This window comes from Dendrobates tinctorius, unplaced genomic scaffold, assembly GCF_039654945.1.
Source record: "Dendrobates tinctorius isolate UK_male_01 unplaced genomic scaffold, ASM3965494v1 ptg000055l, whole genome shotgun sequence".
NCBI classification, from domain to species: domain Eukaryota; kingdom Metazoa; phylum Chordata; class Amphibia; order Anura; family Dendrobatidae; genus Dendrobates; species Dendrobates tinctorius.
The window spans coordinates 1752381-1777091 of NW_027361723.1; the positions used below are offsets into that span (position 1 = coordinate 1752381).

Sequence of the window (24711 nt, forward strand, 5' to 3'; positions counted from 1 at the left end):
TGTGGAGAGTGCAGTGTGATGGGGCGGGTGCCGGGGTGTGATGGGGCGGGAGCCATGGTGTGATGTGGAGAGTGCGGTGTGATGGGGTTGGAGCCGGGGTGTGATGTGGAGAGTGCGGTGTGATGGGGCGGGTGCCGGGGTGTGATGTGGAGAGTTCGGTGTGATGGGGCGGGTGCCGGGGTTTGATGTGGAGAGTGCGGTGTGATGGGGTGGGGGCCGGGGTGTGATGTGGAGAGTGCGGTGTGATGGGGCGGGGGCCGGGGTGTGATGTGGAGAGTGCGGTGTGATGTGGTGTGGGCCAGGGTGTGATGTGGAGAGTGCGGTGTGATGGGGCAGGAGCCGGGGTGTGATGTGGAGAGTGCGGTGTGATGGGGCGGGAGGCGGGGTGTGATGTGGAGAGTGCGGTGTGGTGGGGCGGGAGCCGGGGTGTGATATGTAGAGTGCGGTGTGATGGGGAGGGGGCCGGGGTGTGATATGGAGAGTGCGGTGTGATGGGGCAGGAGCCGGGGTGTGATATGGAGAGTGCGGTGTGGTGGGGCGGGAGCCGGGGTGTGATGTGGAGAGTGCCGTGTGATGGGGCAGGAGCCGGGGTGTGATGTGGAGAGTGCGGTGTGATGGGGCGGGGGCCGGGGTGTGATGTGTAGAGTGCGGTGTGATGGGGCGGGGGCCGGGGTGTGATGTGGAGAGTGCGGTGTGGTGGGGTGGGAGCCGGGGTGTGATGTGGAGAGTGCGGTGTGGTGGGGCGGGAGCTGGGGTGTGATGTGGAGAGTGCGGTGTGATGGGGCGGGAGCCGGGGTGTGATATGGAGAGTGCGGTGTGATTGTGCGGGAGCCGGGGTGTGATGTGTAGAGTGCGGTGTGATGGGGCGGGGGCCGGGGTGTGATGTGGAGAGTGCGGTGTGATGTGCAGAGTGCGCTGTGATGGGGCGGGAGCCGGGGTATAATGTGGAGAGTGCGGTGTGATGGGGCAGGAGCCGGGGTGTGATATGGAGAGTGCGGTGTGATGGGGCGGGGTGTGATGTGGAGAGTGCGGTTTGATGGGGCAGGAGCTGGGTTGTGATGTGGAGAGTGCGGTGTGGTGGGGCGGGTGCCGGGGTGTGATATGGAGAGTGCGGTGTGTTGGGGTGGGTGCCGGGGTGGGATATGGAGAGTGCGGTGTGGTGGGGCGGGTGCAGGGGTGGGATATGTAGAGTGCGGTGTGATGGGGCGGGAGTCGGGGTGTGATATGGAGAGTGTGGTGTGATGGGGCAGGAGCCGAGGTGTGATGTGGAGAGTGCGGTGTGATGGGGCAGGAGCCGGGTTGTGATATGGAGAGTGTGGTGTGATGGGGCGGGTGCTGGGGTGTGATGTGGAGAGTGCGGTGTGATGGGGCAGGAGCCGGGGTGTGATGTGGAGAGTGCGGTGTGATGGGGCAGGAGCCGGGGTGTGATGTGGAGAGTGCGGTGTGATGGGGCTGGGGCCGGGGTGTGATATGTAGAGTGCGATGTGTTGGAGCGGGAGCCGGGGTGTGATATGGAGAGTGCGGTGTGATGGGGCGGGGTGTGATATGGAGAGTGCGGTGTGTTGGTGCGGGGGCCGGGGTGTGATATGTAGAGTGCGGTGTGATGGGGCTGGGGCCGGGGTGTGATATGTAGAGTGCGATGTGTTGGAGCGGGAGCCGGGGTGTGATATGGAGAGTGCGGTGTGATGTGGCGGAGGCCGGGGTGTGATATGGAGAGTGCGGTGTGATGGGGCGGGTGCCGGGGTGTGATATGGAGAGTGCGGAGTGATGGGGCGGGAGCCGGGGTGTGATATGGGGCGGGTGCCGTGATCTGATATGTAGAGTGTGATGGGGCGGGAGCCGGGGTGTGATATGTAGAGTGCGGTGTGATGTGGCACACATCGCACTTGAAGTTAGAGGTGGAATAGCGTATGAGGTTGGATTGAAGACACTGGGTAATTCTAATAGCTGACATGCCTCGGGTATAAAAAAAACTCAGAGATCGCATCACTCTAACTGAAGTAACACAGAGCTACCAGCCGGACATTCTGCAAAACACCCAACGGGCGAGAGACAGGACAGCAACCGATTCATCATGGCACCATCACGAGGGACACGGATCTATGATTCTACAGGAAACAACCTAGGGGTTTTTGGCTCCGGTTGGAAGGACATAGATCTTATCCAGGGACATCTCTAAACCATTGATATGTTTGGAGATTTCAAGCCAGGGTTTGGAATGCGCTGGTCGCCTGGTTCTATGGAGATGGTCGGATAGCCAGGTGGTGACTGTCGTGTCATCTGGCTTTGGACCTTGTATGGACAGTATGGACTGCTCTCGGTCATTTCTGTACGCTTGTCATTACCTCCTCTCTGTGTGTGTATCACAGGTGGGGTAGCCGACTCTGGCAGATCTGACGTAACATCTACCATTATCCCGGCGAGACAACGGAAGGGTGAGACCCTGTAATGTCACCATCTCGGGGGTAATTGCTGGAACTGTTCTGTTTGCTATTAGGAGTTGTGGGTCAATAAAGTATTGCCACACTGTTTTACCCTCACCCTGCGTTGTCTTAGTAGCGTTATTCCCGTGTTTAACGGGAGAGTGGGAGTTAGGCGGGACGATCTCTGGGCTAATGCGGTTTCAGCTAGCAGACATGGGCGCTGTCCGACTCCGTTTCCCCCAAAGGACTCTATAGTGCCCCCTGTTAAAAGTAGCAATCCTACAAGTCAATATCAATCCTTTAACGAGCCTTGCAATATTACTTGGGATAAAAGCCAAATCAGAATCTCATACTTTGCACTGATGAGGGGCAACACTCCGAAACACCATATCTGTAATTTGAGATGTGCAGCGGATGGAGAAAAGTTTGCGCTCATCGACACGCTGCTCCTCTGTAGGAGAAATCTCTTTTTAAACATAATTGTGTCATAAGAAAATGTAAAAGTTTTGATAAATTCCTGTAAATCCATTGTATATTGACTGTATTGTTCGGGTGGTGGTCGACGGCCGGTAACGGTATTTTTTGAGGTGTGAAGCGAAACTTTCGCAACCAAACCATGACCGTTTCACCATTTGATGCGTTGTAGTGAATGTAACGCGTCCCATGTGTCCTGTGATTTCCTGGAGAACGCGCCGCACATCAGAGTCCTGAGCCACCGAGGATGGACAAGGACCTGAGGAACCTCACCAGGAAAATATTAGGCCTCACCTTGGAAATCCTCTGCCTGCTGACCGGAGAGGTAAACGTCCGTCCGTACCGTTATTGGGTTATTTATTGTCCTAGACAGCGGAAAGGTAAAATCCATAAGAGGAAGTGATAGGAACGAGCCGGTGTCCTGTGAAAAGGCTCCGGGGCCTTGTAGGAAAGGTAAAAGTCTGGAACAGCAAACGAGGTGAAGATCCGGCACCATTCTGGTCGTTTGTATCATCGTGATCACTGCACCAGAGGTAACGCTGTGATGTCGACACGAGGAAGAGACGGCGAGGCAGGGACCGAGAGCGTGGGATGCGGGAGCGAGGCTCGGAGACGAGGGGTCACCCAATAGTTGTAACATCTTTGTTAATCTGTGACTATTACAAGGAGCCACAATATTGTGTCCAGTTTTGGGCACCACATTTTAAAAAAGACATCAACAAACGAGCAAATTCAGAAAAGAGCGACCAGAATGGTGACCGGTCTGCAAACCCTGTCTTATGAGGAAAGGTTGCAGGATTTGGGAATGTTTAGTTTGCAGAAGAGAAGACTGAGAGGAGACTTAATAGCTGTCTACAAATATCTAAAGGGCTGTCACATTGTAGAAGGATCAACTTTATTCTCATTTGCACAAGGAAAGACTAGAAGCAATGGGATGAAACTGAATGGGAGGAGACACAGATTAGATATTAGAAAAAACTTTTTGACAGTTAGTGATTAATGAGTGGAACAGGCTGCCACGAGAAGTGGTGAGTTCTCCTTCAATGGAAGTCTTCAAACAGAGGCTTGACAGACATCTGACTGGGATGATTTAGCGAATCCTGCTTTGAGCAGGGGGTTGGACCAGACGGCCCAGGAGGTCCCTTCCAAATCTACGATTCTATGATTCCATGTCAGAGGTTTGTGCACTAATGTAGGCAGCGATTCTTTACTGTACGAGCACTGAAACTTTGACGCTTTCTCTTGGTCACACAGGATTACACACTGGTAAAGAAGACGACAGGTGACTGTGTGACTCCCAGCAGCCGTGAGTCAGGAAGGCGGAGCCTCATCACAGATCCTCCCCTGCACTCCCTGATACATGAGAGGAAGAATAAGATCCTAGGACTTACCAACAAGATGATTGGGCTGCTGACCGGAGAGGTGACTGCTGGGACATTATACAGGGCCGGCACTGGAGGATTCTGGGTAATGACGCTATCATTGTGTCTGTCAGGTTCCTGTAAGGTGTCAGGACGTCACCGTCTATTTCTCCATGGAGGAGTGGGAGTATCTAGAAGGACACAAGGATCTGTACGAGGACGTCATGATGGAGGGCGACCGGCCCCGCACATCAGCAGGTGAGAGGAGATGTGTATGAGCCTCGTTGCCGCTGTCGTGGGCACAGACGGGCGCTTGTGTTATGAATGTGTAATACAGTCCTGGGCATGACAGATGTGCGTCATCCTATGTAATGTGGGAACACCCTATTCAGGCCCCTAGTAAACATTTTGCAGGGCTCCATTCACCGGACAGCCATTCTCATCCATCCGGCTGGCTCCGTAGACAATGCTGTATACTGCAGAGACATCCCACAAATATAATATCCGGTGTGGTTTGTGTTACTCTTGTGATGTTATCGGCCGCGTGTGTCACTGTATGGCTGGAGTGATGTACGCTGGAGCCTTTAAGGGGAACCTGTCAATTCCTGCCGCTCAGACCACGTTGTTTGGCGAGATTGCATGTTACCCTAAGTCACATGACAAGGCTCGTTGAAGGGTCGATATGGACTTGTAGGATTGCTACTTCCTATAGGTGGCGCTAGAGTTCTACTCTTCCTGCTCTCTGAAGAGAAACGGCTGTACGTCTGCAGTCCGAGCCAGCTGGGACCAACAGTAGAGAGGGGACTCCGGTGCTGCCCGCGGCTGCCTGCACGGCTCTAGTGACCGGTCTCTCCCATGTGTGTATGTAGGGAGAGACCTGTCAATCACCTGCTGGTAGAGTCCGGAGGAGGTGGCAGCGCTCCTGTACATCTATCAGTATCGTCCTCTGCCGGCTTTCCATACTGTGTATACTCAGGGCTTCAGAGATGAACCTACCTCTCTGCAGTGTGAAGACGGCCGCTGATTCCTGCCTCTCGTGGTCTGGGCAGCTTGATTCAAGTGACAGGTTCCCTTTAATCAGGGGTATTCGTTGGAAAAGTTACATCATAGGAACCTCCGGTCACCGTGACTCCAGACAGGAGCGGGCCCCGGTACTTCTGGAACTGAAGATGCCTGTATAGTACCAAGGCAACATTTCCCCAGTGAGGTCCCTCAAACTTCTAAGAAAGGAAGGTCACAGACTAAGTGCAAAGTCTGTTACAGAAGGGGGATAAGAAAGGACTCCATTTTTCAGTGTGACACCTGCCCCGACAAACCTGGTCTGTGTATAAAAGGCTGTCTCTTACTGTACCACTCATCCATTCCATAGACTGCTATATTTATTTCTGACTTACTCTAACTTATTGCTTGACTTTATGTACTCTACACAACTCACATGTGCCACCACACTATAAAATTCACATATCGGGAAACCCCTAGATCAATTCTATTATAGGGCCACTTGTGGGAGTTTCTGCTCATTTGGCAAATACTTCATGGCACCTGCAAACTATTCCTTCAAAGGCTGCGCTCCAAAACATCACTCCCTCATTTTGGAGCTCATCAGTGCATCCAAACAGTAGTTTTCCCCCACATATACGATATCGGGTATTTGCACAACACATTTTGGGTCCTTTTTTTTTCCCTGTTACCATTGTGAAAATATTTTGGACAAAAGCAACATTTTTGTGGGGAAAAAGCAAAATGTTATTTTCTTTCCTTTCACATTGCTTTATTCCTGTGAAGCACCTGAAGGGTTAATAAACTTTTTGAATGTGGTTTTGAGCACTTTGAGGGGTGAAGTTGTAATTATTTTGTGCAGCATGACTAAGTGGTTTGAGGATATAAAAATTGAAACTTTGAAAATTGCGAAGTAAAGTACAATGTATCACGAAAAAAAACATTCTCCGAATCAATGGGAGTCATTGAAGCTCATGACCCCAGTAAGTGACAAAGGTCAGAATTGTACAATTTGGACTGGTCAGGAAGGTGAAAACAGGCTTGGGGGTGAAGGGGTTAACAGTACACAGCAAATAGAGACCCTCATAGCTCAATATAACAGGGCGTGCGATTTACTCCTCAAAACAAATTTTACATCAGAGTGAAATCTTTCCTCTAATCTTGGCCACCTGGTCCTGCTTCCTGGTCTTAAGGTTGATGTCTGTCATAAAGCTACTTTGATGGCGGCAAGTCTGGGTCTACTCCTAACCCTACAGTGAGGCCGGGTCTCATTTTAGTGTCGTCATATGGAAATAAGGATATTGGCTGCTTGGTTTTGGATTTTTGTCCACCATCATATCACTAAAAGCTGTTGTACCCTCTGCCAGAAGCTGCCCCTGAGGTGAGCGGCCTCAGATAACGTCTGGGGTTCACATGTTCTTCGGTAGATTAGTGTAAGCTGACGAGGACGGAGCAGGTGATACTAAACTACAGTAATGGGTAAGATAAGATCCTGCCTGCAGCCACCACTAGGGAGAGCTCCCTGTATACAGAGATACATGATAAGATCCTGTCTGCAGCCACGACTGGAATCATAGAATCGTAGAGTTGGAAGGGACCTCCTGGGCCATCTGGTCCAACCCCCTGCTCAAAGCAGGATTCGCTAAATCATCCCAGTCAGATGTCTGTCCAGCCTCTGTTTGAAGACTTCCATTGAAGGAGAACTCACCACTTCTCGTGGCAGCCTGTTCCACTCATTGATCACTCTAACTGTCAAAATGTTTTTTCTAATATCTAATCTGTGTCTCCTCCCATTCAGTTTCATCCCATTGCTTCTAGTCTTTCCTTGTGCAAATGAGAATAAAGTTGATCCTTCTACAATGTGACAGCCCTTTAGATATTTGTAGACAGCTATTAAGTCTCCTCTCAGTCTTCTCTTTTGCAAACTAAACATTCCCAAATCCTGCAACCTTTTCTCATAAGACAGGGTTTGCAGACCGGTCACCATTCTGGTCGCTCTCTTCTGAACTTGCTCCAGTTTGTTGATGTCTTTTTTAAAATGTGGTGCCCAAAACTGGACACAATATTCCAGATGAGGTCTGACCAAAGAGGAGTAGAGGGAAATAATGACTTCACATGATTTAGACTGTATGCTTCTGTTAATACATCCTAGAATTGCATTTGCCTTTTTTGCTGCTGCATCACACTGTTGACTCATATTCAGTCTGTGATCTATTAGTATACCCAAGTCTTTTTCACATGTGCTGTCACTTAGCCCTATTCCTCCCATTCTATATATGCTTTTTTCATTTTTATTGCCCAGATGTAGTACTTTGCATTTCTCCCTGTTAAAAACCATTCTGTTAGTTGCTGCCCACTTCTCCAGTTTATTTAAATCTTTTTGAATCCTCTCTCTCTCTTCTCTAGTATTAGCTATCCCTCCTAGCTTTGTGTCATCAGCAAATTTAATCAGTTTACCCTCAATTCCTTCATCTAAATCGTTGATAAAGATGTTGAACAATACAGGGCCCAGGACAGAGCCCTGTGGTACCCCACTTGAGACATTCTTCCAACTGGATGTGCAGCCATTTACGACCACTCTTTGGGTCCGATCGCTAAGCCAGTTATGAATCCACCTAACAGTTGCCTTGTCCATTCCATACTTAGTCATTTTTTCAATAAGGATTGTATGAGAGACTTTATCAAATGCTTTGCTGAAGTCAAGATATACTATATCTACAGCATTTCCTTGATCCACCCAATCAGTGATACCGTCATAGAAGGAAATTAAGTTAGTCTGACATGACTTATTAGTTACAAACCCATGCTGACTCTGTTTAATCACTTCATTCTTATCCAGGTACTGACATACATGTTGTTTAATAATTTGTTCAAAGATCTTTCCTGGTATAGAAGTCAGACTCACCGGCCTATAGTTGCCTGGGTCCACCTTCTTCCCCTTTTTGAAGATAGGAACAACATTTGCTCTTCTCCAGTCTTCTGGCACTTCTCCTGTTCTCCAAGAATTTTCAAAGATTATGGAGAGGGGTTCAAAAATTTCTTCTGCTATCTCCTTCAGTACTCTGGGGTGTAATTCATCTGGACCTGGAGACTTGAATTCATTTAGGTTAGCTAAGTGTTTCCTCACTATCTTTCTGTTTATAGATATCCTGGATTCTTCTATTCCCTTAATAGGACAGTGAAGAACAGTTGATGTTACATTTCCTTTCTGAGAGAAAACAGATGCAAAATAGGAATTTAAAAGTTCAGCCTTCTCAACATCCTGTCTTACCATTTCATCATTTTCATCATGTAAAAATCCTATAGCATCTTTGACTTTTCTTTTTTACTTTTGACATATCCCCAAAATCCTTTATTATTGCTTTTGACATCTCTTGCAAGCCTCAATTCATTTTCAGCTTTAGCTAATATGATTTATGCGTCTAAGAGTCTCGTTACGAGGAGGCGAGTCTTTGTGATTTTGTCATGGGCTCAAGGAAAAACCATTATCGTCAAGTGTAATCATATCGGTTTCTTACTCTCCCTGTTTGTCCACTTTACTGTAATATTCACTGATTGTGTCTCCCACAGATGGATCCAGGAGGAGAAGCCCACCAGAGAGAGGTCCTCGTTCTCAGTGTACCCCGGACCGTCCAGAGGAGGATCACAACATCCCGGATAATCATCAGGTAGATGATGCCGAAGTCTCATCACCGACCTACAACCATAAAGAGATGGAACCCAAGGTCATTCTACTGTTTTTTCCTCCTTCTGTTTAGGCTGGAGATCTGATGAACATTAAGGTTGACGTTGTAGATGAAGAAGAGATGGAGGACGATCAGCCGAGTACGGACTCCTTTTTTTTTTTTTTTTTTTTAAACTGTCCTAGTTTTGGTATTAGTTTATTAAATGTGAGGGAAAAAAAGTTTAGCCACTTTCTCCATGATTATTGGATCAGGAAGAGAGACCATCACTGGATGTAAAAGAGCGTCCTCTAGATACAACGCTCATCATCTGATCGTCACATGCAGTGGCGGATTATAATGAGGTCAATTTGGGCAGTTGCCCCGGGCCCAGTGGGGTTAAGGGGCCCACAGCCCAGGCCAGTAAATTGCCCCATTATAATCCGCCACCGCGCATGGCCGGATTATAGGCAGGGCAGGCGGGGCTTCAGCCCCGGGGCCCCCACCACAAGAGCTTCTAAGGGGGCCCCCACCACATTCCTGCTGGCTGCTGCAATGGCACTCCATCTTCTCCCCACCTAAAAGTGAGTGACCATGGGGGCGGCATTATGTGCTCTGCTACCAGCAGCATCTACAAGTAGCGTGCAAAGGCTTCTGATGAGATCACAGGAGGGAAGGTGTCAGGGCCCCGATCATGTGACCCCTGTCTCCTCCCCTCCTGTGACCTCATCACAGGTCCTGTGCGCACAGCACTGAGAGCAGCCATGTATGTGGAGTGCGGGTGGAGGTCGGTGCTGGAGGCTCCATTATTCTCTATGTGGAGTGTGGCTCTGCGGGTGGAGGTCGGTGCTGGAGGCCCCATTATTCTCTATGTGGAGTGTGGCTCTGCGGGTGGAGGTCGGTGCTGGAGGCTCCATTATTCTCTATGTGGAGTGCGGCTCTGCGGGTGGAGGTCGGTGCTGGAGGCTCCATTATTCTCTATGTGGAGTGGGGCTCTGCGGGTGGAGGTCGGTGCTGGAGGCCCCATTATTCTCTATGTGGAGTACGACTCTGCAGGTGGAGGTCGGTGCTGGAGGCTCCATTATTCTCTATGTGGAGTGCGGCTCTGCGGGTGGAGATCGGTGCTGGAGGCTCCATTATTCTCTATGTGGAGTGGGGCTCTGCGGGTGGAGGTCGGTGCTGGAGGCCCCATTATTCTCTATGTGGAGTGCGGCTCTGCGGGTGGAGGTCGGTGCTGGAGGCTCCATTATTCTCTATGTGGAGTGTGGCTCTGCGGGTGGAGGTCGGTGCTGGAGGCCCCATTATTCTCTATGTGGAGTGCGGCTCTGCGGGTGGAGGTCAGTGCTAGAGGCTCCATTATTCTCTATGTGGAGTGCGGCTCTGCGGGTGGAGGTCGGTGCTGGAGGCCCCATTATTCTCTATGTGGAGTGCGGCTCTGCGGGTGGAGGTCGGTGCTGGAGGCTCCATTATTCTCTATGTGGAGTGTGGCTCTGCGGGTGGAGGTCGGTGCTGGAGGCCCCATTATTCTCTATGTGGAGTGTGGCTCTGCGGGTGGAGGTCGGTGCTGGAGGCTCCATTATTCTCTATGTGGAGTGCGGCTCTGCGGGTGGAGGTCGGTGCTGGAGGCTCCATTATTCTCTATGTGGAGTGGGGCTCTGCGGGTGGAGGTCGGTGCTGGAGGCTCCATTATTCTCTATGTGGAGTGCGGCTCTGCGGGTGGAGGTCGGTGCTGGAGGCCCCATTATTCTCTATGTGGAGTGCGGCTCTGCGGGTGGAGGTCGGTGCTGGAGGCCCCATTATTCTCCATGTGGAGTGCGGCTCTGCGGGTGGAGGTCGGTGCTGGAGGCTCCATTATTCTCTATGTGGAGTGGGGCTCTGCGGGTGGAGGTCGGTGCTGGAGGCTCCATTATTCTCCATGTGGAGTGCGGCTCTGCGGGTGGAGGTCGGTGCTAGAGGCCCCATTATTCTCTATGTGGAGTGGGGCTCTGCGGGTGGAGGTCGGTGCTGGAGGCTCCATTATTCTCTATGTGGAGTGCGGCTCTGCGGGTGGAGGTCGGTGCTGGTGGCCCCATTATTCTCTATGTGGAGTGGGGCTCTGCGGGTGGAGGTCAGTACTGGAGGCCCCATTATTCTCTATGTGGAGTGCGGCTCTGCGGGTGGAGGTCGGTGCTGGAGGCTCCATTATTCTCCATGTGGAGTGCGGCTCTGCGGGTGGAGGTCAGTGCTGGAGGCTCCATTATTCTCTATGTGGAGTGGGGCTCTGCGGGTGGAGGTCGGTGCTGGAGGCTCCATTATTCTCTATGTGGAGTGCGGCTCTGCGGGTGGAGGTCGGTGCTGGAGGCTCCATTATTCTCTATGTGGAGTGGGGCTCTGCGGGTGGAGGTCGGTGCTGGAGGCTCCATTATTCTCTATGTGGAGTGCGGCTCTGCGGGTGGAGGTCAGTACTGGAGGCCCCATTATTCTCCATGTGGAGTGCGGCTCTGCGGGTGGAGGTCGGTGCTGGAGGCTCCATTATTCTCCATGTGGAGTGCGGCTCTGCGGGTGGAGGTCAGTGCTGGAGGCTCCATTATTCTCTATGTGGAGTGGGGCTCTGCGGGTGGAGGTCGGTGCTGGAGGCTCCATTATTCTCTATGTGGAGTGCGGCTCTGCGGGTGGAGGTCGGTGCTGGAGGCTCCATTATTCTCTATGTGGAGTGGGGCTCTGCGGGTGGAGGTCGGTGCTGGAGGCTCCATTATTCTCTATGTGGAGTGCGGCTCTGCGGGTGGAGGTCGGTGCTGGAGGCTCCATTATTCTCTATGTGGAGTGTGGCTCTGCGGGTGGAGGTCGGTGCTGGAGGCTCCATTATTCTGTATGTGGAGTGTGGCTCTGCGGGTGGAGGTCGGTGCTGGAGGCCCCATTATTCTCTATGTGGAGTGCGGCTCTGCGGGTGGAGGTCGGTGCTGGAGGCTCCATTATTCTCTATGTGGAGTGTGGCTCTGCGGGTGGAGGTCGGTGCTGGAGGCCCCATTATTCTCTATGTGGAGTGTGGCTCTGCGGGTGGAGGTCGGTGCTGGAGGCCCCATTATTCTCTATGTGGAGTGTGGCTCTGCGGGTGGAGGTCGGTGCTGGAGGCTCCATTATTCTGTATGTGGAGTGTGGCTCTGCGGGTGGAGGTCGGTGCTGGAGGCCCCATTATTCGCTATGTGGAGTGCGGCTCTGCGGGTGGAGGTCGGTGCTGGAGGCTCCATTATTCTCTATGTGGAGTGCGGCTCTGCGGGTGGAGGTCGGTGCTGGAGGCTCCATTATTCTCTATGTGGAGTGCGGCTCTGCGGGTGGAGGTCGGTGCTGGAGGCTCCATTATTCTCTATGTGGAGTGCGGCTCTGCGGGTGGAGGTCGGTGCTGGAGGCTCCATTATTCTCTATGTGGAGTGTGGCTCTGCGGGTGCAGGTCGGTGCTGGAGGCTCCATTATTCTCTATGTGGAGTGTGGCTCTGCGGGTGGAGGTCGGTGCTGGAGGCCCCATTATTCTCTATGTGGAGTGTGGCTCTGCGGGTGGAGGTCGGTGCTGGAGGCCCCATTATTCTCTATGTGGAGTGTGGCTCTGCGGGTGCAGGTCGGTGCTGGAGGCTCCATTATTCTCTATGTGGAGTGGGGCTCTGCGGGTGGAGGTCGGTGCTGGAGGCTCCATTATTCTCTATGTGGAGTGCGGCTCTGCGGGTGGAGGTCGGTGCTGGAGGCCCCATTATTCTCTATGTGGAGTGCGGCTCTGCGGGTGGAGGTCGGTGCTGGAGGCCCCATTATTCTCCATGTGGAGTGCGGCTCTGCGGGTGGAGGTCGGTGCTGGAGGCTCCATTATTCTCTATGTGGAGTGGGGCTCTGCGGGTGGAGGTCGGTGCTGGAGGCTCCATTATTCTCCATGTGGAGTGCGGCTCTGCGGGTGGAGGTCGGTGCTAGAGGCCCCATTATTCTCTATGTGGAGTGGGGCTCTGCGGGTGGAGGTCGGTGCTGGAGGCTCCATTATTCTCTATGTGGAGTGCGGCTCTGCGGGTGGAGGTCGGTGCTGGAGGCCCCATTATTCTCTATGTGGAGTGGGGCTCTGCGGGTGGAGGTCAGTACTGGAGGCCCCATTATTCTCTATGTGGAGTGCGGCTCTGCGGGTGGAGGTCGGTGCTGGAGGCTCCATTATTCTCCATGTGGAGTGCGGCTCTGCGGGTGGAGGTCAGTGCTGGAGGCTCCATTATTCTCTATGTGGAGTGGGGCTCTGCGGGTGGAGGTCGGTGCTGGAGGCTCCATTATTCTCTATGTGGAGTGCGGCTCTGCGGGTGGAGGTCGGTGCTGGAGGCTCCATTATTCTCTATGTGGAGTGGGGCTCTGCGGGTGGAGGTCGGTGCTGGAGGCTCCATTATTCTCTATGTGGAGTGCGGCTCTGCGGGTGGAGGTCAGTACTGGAGGCCCCATTATTCTCTATGTGGAGTGCGGCTCTGCGGGTGGAGGTCGGTGCTGGAGGCCCCATTATTCTCTATGTGGAGTGCGGCTCTGCGGGTGGAGGTCGGTGCTGGAGGCTCCATTATTCTCTATGTGGAGTGCGGCTCTGCGGGTGGAGGTCGGTGCCGGAGGCTCCATTATTCTCTATGTGGAGTGCGGGTGGAGGTCGGTGCTGGAGGCCCCATTATTCTCTATGTGGAGTGAGGCTCTGCGGGTGGAGGTCGGTGCTGGAGGCTCCATTATTCTCTATGTGGAGTGCGGCTCTGCGGGTGGAGGTCGGTGCTGGAGGCTCCATTATTCTCTATGTGGAGTGCGGCTCTGCGGGTGGAGGTCGGTGCTGGAGGCTCCATTATTCTCTATGTGGAGTGCGGCTCTGCGGGTGGAGGTCGGTGCTGGAGGCTCAATTATTCTCTATGTGGAGTGCGGCTCTGCGGGTGGAGGTCGGTGCTGGAGGCTCCATTATTCTCTATGTGGAGTGCGGCTCTGCGGGTGGAGGTCGGTGCTGGAGGCTCCATTATTCTCTATGTGGAGTGGGGCTCTGCGGGTGGAGGTTGGTGCTGGAGGCTCCATTATTCTCTATGTGGAGTGTGGCTCTGCAGGTGGAGGTCGGTGCTAGAGGCCCCATTATTCTCTATGTGGAGTGCGGCTCTGCAGGTGGAGGTCGGTGCTGGAGGCTCCATTATTCTCTATGTGGAGTGGGGCTCTGTGGGTGGAGGTTGGTGCTGGAGGCTCCATTATTCTCTATGTGGAGTGTGGCTCTGCAGGTGGAGGTCGGTGCTGGAGGCTCCATTATTCTCTATGTGGAGTGTGGCTCTGCGGGTGGAGGTCGGTGCTGGAGGCTCCATTATTCTCTATGTGGAGTGGGGCTCTGTGGGTGGAGGTTGGTGCTGGAGGCTCCATTATTCTCTATGTGGAGTGTGGCTCTGCAGGTGGAGGTCGGTGCTGGAGGCTCCATTATTCTCTATGTGGAGTGGGGCTCTGTGGGTGGAGGTTGGTGCTGGAGGCTCCATTATTCTCTATGTGGAGTGTGGCTCTGCAGGTGGAGGTAGGTGCTGGAGGCTCCATTATTCTCTATGTGGAGTGTGGCTCTGCGGGTGGAGGTCGGTGCTGGAGGCTCCATTATTCTCTATGTGGAGTGGGGCTCTGTGGGTGGAGGTTGGTGCTGGAGGCTCCATTATTCTCTATGTGGAGTGTGGCTCTGCAGGTGGAGGTCGGTGCTGGAGGCTCCATTATTCTCTATGTGGAGTGGGGCTCTGTGGGTGGAGGTTGGTGCTGGAGGCTCCATTATTCTCTATGTGGAGTGCGGCTCTGCGGGTGGAGGTCGGTGCTGGAGGCTCCATTATTCTCTATGTGGAGTGCGGCTCTGTGGGTGGAGGTCGGTGCTGGAGGCTCCATTATTCTCTATGTGGAGTGCGGCTCTGCAGGTGGAGGTCGGTGCTGGAGGCTCCATTATTCTCTATGTGGAGTGGGGCTCTGTGGGTGGAGGTTGGTGCTGGAGGCTCCATTATTCTCTATGTGGAGTGTGGCTCTGCAGGTGGAGGTCGGTGCTGGAGGCTCCATTATTCTCTATGTGGAGTGCGGCTCTGCGGGTGGAGGTCGGTGCTGGAGGCTCCATTATTCTCTATGTGGAGTGCGGCTCTGCGGGTGGAGGTCAGTGCTGGAGGCTCCATTATTCTCTATGTGGAGTGTGGCTCTGCGGGTGGAGGTCGGTGCCGGAGGCTCCATTATTCTCTATGTGGAGTGTGGCTCTGCGGGTGGAGGTCGGTGCTGGAGGCCCCATTATTCTCTATGTGGAGTGTGGCTCTGAGGGTGGAGGTCGGTGCCGGAGGCTCCATTATTCTCTGTGGAGTGTGGCTCTGAAGGTGGAGGTCGGTGCTGGAGGCTCCATTATTCTCTATGTGGAGTGCGGCTCTGCGGGTGGAGGTCGGTGCTGGAGGCCCCATTATTCTCTATGTGGAGTGTGGCTCTGCGGGTGGAGGTCGGTGCTGGAGGCTCCATTATTCTCTATGTGGAGTGTGGCTCTGCGGGTGGAGGTCGGTGCTGGAGGCTCCATTATTCTCTATGTGCAGTGTGGCTCTGCAGGTGGAGGTCGGTGCTGGAGGCTCCATTATTCTCTATGTGGAGTGTGGCTCTGCGGGTGGAGGTTGGTGCTGGAGGCTCCATTATTCTCTATGTGGAGTGTGGCTCTGCAGGTGGAGGTCGGTGCTGGAGGCTCCATTATTCTCTATGTGGAGTGGGGCTCTGTGGGTGGAGGTTGGTGCTGGAGGCTCCATTATTCTCTATGTGGAGTGTGGCTCTGCAGGTGGAGGTCGGTGCTGGAGGCTCCATTATTCTCTATGTGGAGTGGGGCTCTGTGGGTGGAGGTTGGTGCTGGAGGCTCCATTATTCTCTATGTGGAGTGCGGCTCTGCGGGTGGAGGTCGGTGCTGGAGGCTCCATTATTCTCTATGTGGAGTGCGGCTCTGTGGGTGGAGGTCGGTGCTGGAGGCTCCATTATTCTCTATGTGGAGTGCGGCTCTGCAGGTGGAGGTCGGTGCTGGAGGCTCCATTATTCTCTATGTGGAGTGGGGCTCTGTGGGTGGAGGTTGGTGCTGGAGGCTCCATTATTCTCTATGTGGAGTGTGGCTCTGCAGGTGGAGGTCGGTGCTGGAGGCTCCATTATTCTCTATGTGGAGTGCGGCTCTGCGGGTGAAGGTCGGTGCTGGAAGCTCCATTATTCTCTATGTGGAGTGCGGCTCTGCGGGTGGAGGTCAGTGCTGGAGGCTCCATTATTCTCTATGTGGAGTGTGGCTCTGCGGGTGGAGGTCGGTGCCGGAGGCTCCATTATTCTCTATGTGGAGTGTGGCTCTGCGGGTGGAGGTCGGTGCTGGAGGCCCCATTATTCTCTATGTGGAGTGCGGCTCTGCGGGTGGAGGTCGGTGCTGGAGGCCCCATTATTCTCTATGTGGAGTGCGGCTCTGCAGGTGGAGGTCGGTGCTGGAGGCCCCATTATTCTCTATGTAGAGTGTGGCTCTACGATTCGTGACCCCGTCACGTGACGAGGGGGGCCCACAGAGTCTGAACTGCCCCGGGCCCTGGCTACCCTTAATCCACCCCTGGTCACATGCAAACTATCGGTTCTGTGTCTCCTACCAGATGAAAGAATCCCACCAGAGAGATGTCCCCGTCCTCTGTACTCCCCGGACCACCCAGAGGGAAATCACAACGTCCCGGAGAATTATCAGGTAGATGGCGCTGTGCTCAGTACAGATCTATAGAGGGACATGCAGACATTTTCCCCTGCACTTATAGATTGCGGTGATTTCTTACATTAACCCTTTGGCTTGTCCCTTCAATTTGCATATGTCACGTCAGGGGGAAGATCGGACTATGGAGGTTAAAGCAGAACAAGAAGAGACGATGATGAGGAGCGATCCACCGAGTATTGGTGATGTCGGAGAGGAAATTCCCATAGATTTTGCTTCAGGTATGTAAGAATGAAGAACAGGAGTTCTCCGCTTGCTTACACTGGTTGTTTGCCTGTATTATTATTATGATTTGCTGATATAGCGCAATCCTGTACCGCAGCGCTGTACAGACATCATCACTGTCCCTAATGGTCTAATCTAGATTCCCTATCAGTATGTATTTGGAGTGTGCGAGGAAATCCACACAAACACAAGGAGAACATACAAACTCCTTTCAGATGTTGTTGGTGGGATTTGAACCCAAGACCCCAGCGCTGCAAGGCTGCAGAGCTAACCACTGAGACACTGTGCTGCCCAATATATACTACAGTGATAACCACTGAGCCACTGTGCTGCCCACTATATACTACAGTGATAACCACTGAGCCACCATGCTGCCCAATACATGCTACAGTGCTAACTACTGAGCCACTGTGCTGCCCAATACATGCTACAGTGCTAACTACTGAGCCACCTTGCTGCCCAATACATGCTACAGTGCTAACTACTGAGCCACCGTGCTGCCCAATGCATACTACAGTGCTAACCACTGAGCCACTGTGCTGCCCACTATATACTACAGTGATAACCACCGAGCCACCATGCTGCCCAATACATGCTACAGTGCTAACTACTGAGCCACCTTGCTGCCCAATACATGCTACAGTGCTAACTACTGAGCCACCTTGCTGCCCAATACATGCTACAGTGCTAACTACTGAGCCACCGTGCTGCCCAATATATACTACAGTGATAACCACTGAGCCACTGTGCTGCCCACTATATACTACAGTGATAACCACCGAGCCACCATGCTGCCCAATACATGCTACAGTGCTAACTACTGAGCCACTGTGCTGCCCAATACATGCTACAGTGCTAACTACTGAGCCACCTTGCTGCCCAATACATGCTACAGTGCTAACTACTGAGCCACCGTGCTGCCCAATATATACTACAGTGATAACCACTGAGCCACTGTGCTGCCCACTATATACTACAGTGATAACCACCGAGCCACCATGCTGCCCAATACATGCTACAGTGCTAACTACTGAGCCACTGTGCTGCCCAATACATGCTACAGTGCTAACTACTGAGCCACCGTGCTGCCCAATACATGCTACAGTGCTAACTACTGAGCCACCGTGCTGCCCAATGCATACTACAGTGCTAACCACTGAGCCACCTTGCTGCAAACTTGTGAAACCTCACATCATGCACAATGTATGTTTTGAGGATTCACTGTTGCCGGCGCTGTGACCACAAGTATGCAATTTTCATAATACTAACCACATTATTATTATTATTTATTTATATAGCACCATTGATTCCATGGTGCTGTACATGAGAAGGGGTTACATACAAAGTACAGATATCACTTACAGCAAACTAACAATCACAGACTGATACAGAGGGGAGAGGACCCTGCCTTTTTGGGCTTACATTCTACAGGATGGTGGGGAAGGAGACAGTAGGTTGGGGGGTTGCAGCAGCTCCAGTGATGGTGAGGCGGTAGCTCCGGTAGTGCTGAGGAGGCAGCGGGGATCTTTGCAGGCTGTAGGCTTTCCTGAAGAGATGGGTTTTCAGGTTCCGTCTGAAGGATCCGAGTGTGGTTGATAGTCGGACATGTTGGGGCAAAGAATTCCAGAGGATGGGCGCTATTCGGGAGAAGTCTTGGAGGCGGTTGTGTGAGGAGCGAATAAGTGTGGAAGGTCTTGGGATGACCGGAGATTACGTGAGGGAAGGTATCGGGAGATTACTTCAGAGCCATATGGGGGAGACAGGTTGTAGATGGCCTTGTAGGTCAGTATTAGTCATTTGAATTGGATACGCAGAGGGAATGGGAGCCAGTGAAGAGATTTGCAGAGGGGAGAAGTGGAGGAGTAGCGAGGAGAGAGATGAATTAGTCGGGCAGCAGAGTTAAGGATGGACTGGAGAGGTGCGAGGGTGTTAGCAGGGAGGCCACAGAAAAGGACATTGCAGTAGTCGAGGTGGGAGATGATGAGGGCATGTACAAGCATTTTAGTAGATTGAGGGTTTTGGAAAGGACGGATTCTGGAAATATTTTTGAGCTGGAGGCGACAGGAGGTGGAGAGAGCTTGGATGTGTGGTTTGAAGGACAGGGCAGAGTCAAGGGTTACTCCGAGGCAGCGGACCTCCGGTACAGGGGAAAGCGTGATGTCATTAATTGTGATAGGTCAGGTAAGGAATATCTGTGAGATGGAGGAAAGATGATCAGTTCAGATTTGTCCACATTGAGCTTGAGGAAGCGAGAGGAGAAGAAGGATATGGCTGATAGACACTCCGGGATTCTGGACAGCAGAGAGGTGACGTCTGGGCCAGAGTGGTAGATCTGAGTATCATCGGCATAAAGGTGGTACTGGAATCCATGGGACTTTGAGTTGACCCAGACCAAGGGTATAAATTGAGAAGAGTAGGGGTCCTAGAACAGAGCCTTGGGGGACTCCATCAGAGAGAGGGTGGGATGAGAAGGTAGTGTGGGAGACGCTGAATGTGCGGTTGGAAAGGTATGAGGAGATCCAGGATAGGGCGAGGTCTTTGATGCCAAAGGAAGAGAGGATCTATAGTAGGAGGCAGTGGTCACCTGTGTCAAATGCAGAGGACAGGTCTAGAAGCAGGAGTATAGAGTATTGTCCGTTCGCTTTGGCTGTAAGTAAGTCGTTGGTAATTTAAGTCAGGGCTGTCTCAGTGGAATGATGGGGACGGAAACCAGATTGTAGATTGTCAAAGAGCAAGATAGATGAGAGGTGGGAGGAAAGTTCAGCGTGGACATGCTGCTCCAGGAGTATGGAAGCGACTGGGAGCAGTGATATTGGGCGATAGCTGGGCATAGCGGTTGGGTCGAGGGTTGGCTTTTTAAGGATAGGCGTGATTGTGGCATGTTTGAAAGCAGAAGGGAAGGTACCGGACATTAGCGATAGGTTGAAGAGGTGGGTTAGGGATGGGATAAGTGTGGTGGTGAGGTTGGGGAGGAGATGGGATGTGGTCGAGTGCACAGGTTGTGAGGTGCGATTTGTGAGGTGCGATTAAGCGCCCCTTCAGTGATGTTGGAGAGGGAGGTTATGGGGTTTGGGCATTGGTCTGGTATACAAAGGGGTTGTTGTGGTTGAGTGATGAAGACTTGCCGTGTTTGGTCGATCTTATTTTTGAAGTGTGTGGCAATGTCCTCAGCAGAGATGAGGGAGGTTGGAGGAGGCAGTGGTGGGCGGAGGAGGGAGTTGAAAGTTTTGAATGACTGTTTGGGGTTGTAAGATAGGAAAGATACGAGGGTTGTGAAGTAGGCCTGTTTAGCAGAGGTGAGGGCAGATTTGAAAGCGAGTGTTGCCTGTTTGAATGCGGTGAAGTCGTCTTGCGAATTTGTTGTCTTCCAACGCCATTCTGACTAGACTTGCATTGAGCTAAGTTGCGCCCATCTAGTCGGCATGTGACTATGTGTATGCAAATTGCTGAATTTATTGAAGCAGAACCATACACAGAAAAAGCCAAAACTTTTTTTAAAGCATTATTTTAATGTGGATTTTTGAGACGGAAAAACCAATGGAAAATTTGTTTCCATGTGAACATGCCCTGAGCCTAGGATTCCACATGTAATTTCTTATACAACTTGATTTTATTTGCTATTCCTTGTGAATTTGCTCCTGGCCAGATGTATTCAGAAGGAATTAGAAATATAAAAGTATGGCTCATACTTCTTCCTGCTGGTTATACTTCTGACTTTGGCTCAAAAATGCTTCATGTGATTTAGAGAGAAATTTACAACATCCATTTTTAACCCTTAACAAATTTATCGACTAAAAGCCAAATCGTAGAAAATCGGCACATATTTGGAAATGTTTTAGAAATTTTTCTAAACTCTGGTTAATAAAATTCCATCTTTAATCGTTACAGAAAATTCCAGTGAAAACGTCATATTATCACTAAATTGTAAAGTAGAAGATGAAGATATCGTTCTTCACTCCTCCGAAGCAAACGTGATCACCGTCACTGTGCAACCAGGACTTCACAGTACGGATCTCTCTTATAGTCCACCTTATCTTGAGGTTTCGACTTGTGACCAATCAAAGCTTCTTACGACAAGTACAGATCAAGAAGTCGGTAAATTATTTCAATTTGGAGAATTTGGAAAACAACTTACAAAAAGCTCAGATCTTCGTACACACCGAGGTATCAACATCGGGGAGAAGCAGAACTCCTTTTCAGAATGTGAAAAATGCTTTACTAATAAACCAGGGCTTTATCAACATATATTAAGTCAGACAGGAAAGAAGCCATACTCCTGTTCAGAATGTGGAAACTGTTTTGACTATAATTCAGCACTTATTCAACATGAGAGAATTCACACAGGAGAGAAGCCATATTCATGTTCAGAATGTGGGAAATCCTTTACAAATAAATCAAATTTTGATGCCCATGAGAGAATTCACACAAGCGAGGTGCCGTATTCATATTCACAGAGTGGAAAAAGTGACACCGTGGTGAAGCAATTTTCTTGTTCACTCTGTTCAAAATGTTTTACAACAAGAACAAGTCTTATTAGACATGAGAAAACTCACACAGGAGAAAAGCTGTATTCATGTTCAGAATGTGGGAAATGTTTTCAAGATAAATCAAATCTTGTTGTTCATGAGAGAATTCACACAGGACAGAATCTGTTTCCATGTCCAGAATGTGGGAAATGTTTTAATACCAAAGCAGAACTTGTTATACATGAGAGAATACACACAGGAGAGAAGCCGTATTCCTGTTCAGAATGTGGGAAATGCTTTTCAGTTAAATCAGTTCTCGTTAAACATTGGTTAATTCACACAGGAGAGAAGCCGCATTCCTGTTCTGTATGTGGGAAATGCTTTTCACATAAATCAAGCCTCATTACACATGAGAGAATTCACACAGGAGAGAAGCCGTACTCATGTTCAGAATGTGGCAGGTGTTTTACAGCTAAGTCAACTTATGTAAAACATTTGAGAGGTCACACAGGAGAGAAACCATATTCATGTTCAGTATGTGGGAGATGTTTTAAAATTAAAGCAGGTCTTGTCACACATGAGAGGGTTCACACGGGGGAGAGGCCATTTCCGTGCTCAATATGTGACAAGTGCTTTAAAGATAGAACAACTCTTGTACATCATGAGAGAACTCACTCAGGAGAGAAGCCGTACTCGTGTTCCATTTGTGGGAAATGTTTTATTACTAAATCCAGATGTGATAAACATAAGAAATGTCACACAGAAGACAAGCTATTTTGATATTTTGTAGGTGGAAAATGTCTTACAGGAAAATCATATTTTGGAACCAGAGAATTCACATAGAGGAGAAACCGTATTGGTGTGTGAAAAGTGGGCAGTGCAATTAGAGCGAAATGCATTTAGTACGTCAGAGTGACATAGGAAAGACGTAAGGACAGCCCATGTAAACATTTTATATCTTTTTTTTAAAGCGATGGTACCATCAAAAAAAGATTTTCTATCAACAATTGAAAAAAATAGAAAGTATTAATGTTTTATTTTTTTGTAAATATTTGTTTTTAATTTAATAGTATATGAAAAAATAATTTTAAAAGGTTTAGAATTTCCATTTTTAAACACTAGGGGGAGCAGCTGCTGAAATTTGCCAAGAAAACCTAGTGTACAACTATCTCACATCACGACAACAGTAAATGTAAGTGGGGTCTGATCACGTGTGTGACCTCACGCCTCCCCATCCCTTCTGTTTGCAACAGGATAAGAAAGCAGGAAGTGTAGGATCCCAGTGCGGAGCCATCACCGGTGACTGCAAAGTGATACTGACAAGTAGTCATCGTCACCGAGGACGGCCGGTAGCACCGATTCTGTTAGTGTTGCTCGCTGTATCATAACATGGGGTTAGATATGTGGAGTGTGTCACATGCGTGATTAAATGCAGTTTAGAGTACAGGCTGCCACGAGTAGTGGTGAGTTCTCCTTCAATGGAAGTCTTCAAACAGAGGCTGGACAGACATCTGACTGGGATGATTTAGCGAATCCTGCTTTGAGCAGGGGGTTGGACCAGATGGCCCAGGAGGTCCCTTCCAACTCTACGATTCTATGATTCTAGAGTAACACACCCTGGGATTAGATACAGGGCTAAGTATAGTGTACGATACAGTATGTAATGTGTGACCCCCGCTCCATCCATAATGGCCCCATATGGTGCCCCACAGGATAATGGCCCCATATGGTGCCCCACAGGATAATGGCCCCATAGAGTGCCCCACAGGATAATGGCCCCATAGAGTGCCCCACAGAATAATGGCTCCATATGGTGCCCCACAGGATAATGGCTCCATATGGTGCCCCACAGGATAATGGCCCCATATTGTGCCCCACAGGATAATGGCTCCATAGAGTGCCCCACAGGATAATGGCCCCATAGAGTGCCCCACAGGATAATGGCCCCGTAGAGTGCCCCACAGGATGATGGCGCGATAGAGTGCCCCACAGGATAATGGCGCGATAGAGTGCCCCACAGGATAATGGCGCCATAGAGTGCCCCACAGGATAATGGCGCCATAGAGTGCCCCACAGGATAATGGCGCCATAGAGTGCCCCACAGGATAATGGCTCCATAGAGTGCCCCACAGGATAATGGCTCCATATGGTGCCCCACAGGATAATGGCTCCATATGGTGCCCCACAGGATAATGGCTCCATATGGTGCCCCACAGGATAATGGCTCCATAGAGTGCCCCACAGGATAATGGCTCCATATTGTGCCCCACAGGATAATGGCTCCATAGAGTGCCCCACAGGATAATGGCTCCATATGGTGCCCCACAGGATAATGGCTCCATAGAGTGCCCCACAGGATAATGGCTCCATATGGTGCCCCACAGGATAATGGCTCCATAGAGTGCCCCACAGGATAATGGCTCCATATGGTGCCCCACAGGATAATGGCCCCATATTGTGCCCCACAGGATAATGGCTCCATAGAGTGCCCCACAGGATACTGGCCCCATAGAGTGCCCCACAGGATACTGGCCCCATAGAGTGCCCCACAGGATAATGGCCCCATAGAGTGCCCCACAGGATAATGGCGCGATAGAGTGCCCCACAGGATAATGGCTCCATAGAGTGCCCCACAGGATAATGGCTCCATAGAGTGCCCCACAGGATAATGGCCCCATAGAGTGCCCCACAGGATAATGGCGCGATAGAGTGCCCCACAGGATAATGGCGCGATAGAGTGCCCCACAGGATAATGGCGCGATAGAGTGCCCCACAGGATAATGGCCCCATAGAGTGCCCCACAGGATAATGGCCCCATAGAGTGCCCCACAGGATAATGGCGCGATAGAGTGCCCCACAGGATAATGGCGCCATAGAGTGCCCCACAGGATAATGGCTCCATAGAGTGCCCCACAGGATAATGGCCCCATAGAGTGCCCCACAGGATAATGGCCCCATATGGTGCCCCACAGGATAATGGCCCCATAGAGTGCCCCACAGGATAATGGCCCCATAGAGTGCCCCACAGGATAATGGCCCCATAGAGTGCCCCACAGAATAATGGCTCCATATGGTGCCCCACAGGATAATGGCTCCATATGGTGCCCCACAGGATAATGGCTCCATATGGTGCCCCACAGGATAATGGCTCCATATTGTGCCCCACAGGATAATGGCTCCATAGAGTGCCCCACAGGATAATGGCTCCATATGGTGCCCCACAGGATAATGGCTCCATAGAGTGCCCCACAGGATAATGGCTCCATATGGTGCCCCACAGGATAATGGCTCCATAGAGTGCCCCACAGGATAATGGCTCCATATGGTGCCCCACAGGATAATGGCCCCATATTGTGCCCCACAGGATAATGGCTCCATAGAGTGCCCCACAGG

General features: G+C 51.2%; 1 protein-coding gene across 6 annotated transcripts in view; it reads left to right on the plus strand.

The window, feature by feature from the left end:
* Positions 1–22414, plus strand: part of LOC141091581 (uncharacterized) — a 42869-nt gene extending 20455 nt beyond the window's left edge. For 3 of the 6 annotated variants that reach the window (XM_073577241.1, XM_073577239.1, XM_073577240.1), the window contains exons 2-9: positions 3070–3222; positions 4152–4319; positions 4393–4516; positions 8828–8925; positions 9016–9082; positions 16518–16606; positions 16737–16848; positions 20741–22414. In XM_073577241.1, the coding sequence (XP_073433342.1) occupies positions 3145–3222; positions 4152–4319; positions 4393–4516; positions 8828–8925; positions 9016–9082; positions 16518–16606; positions 16737–16848; positions 20741–22098 (2094 nt within the window). In that variant the 5' untranslated portion in view covers positions 3070–3144 and the 3' untranslated portion in view covers positions 22099–22414. Of the gene's footprint in view, positions 1–1574; positions 2466–3069; positions 3223–4151; positions 4320–4392; positions 4517–8827; positions 8926–9015; positions 9083–16517; positions 16607–16736; positions 16849–20740 lie in introns of those variants that run through there. The other 3 variants (XM_073577238.1, XM_073577237.1, XM_073577242.1) reach the window with 3 other exon arrangements.
* The last annotated feature ends 2297 nt before the right edge of the window (positions 22415–24711 follow it).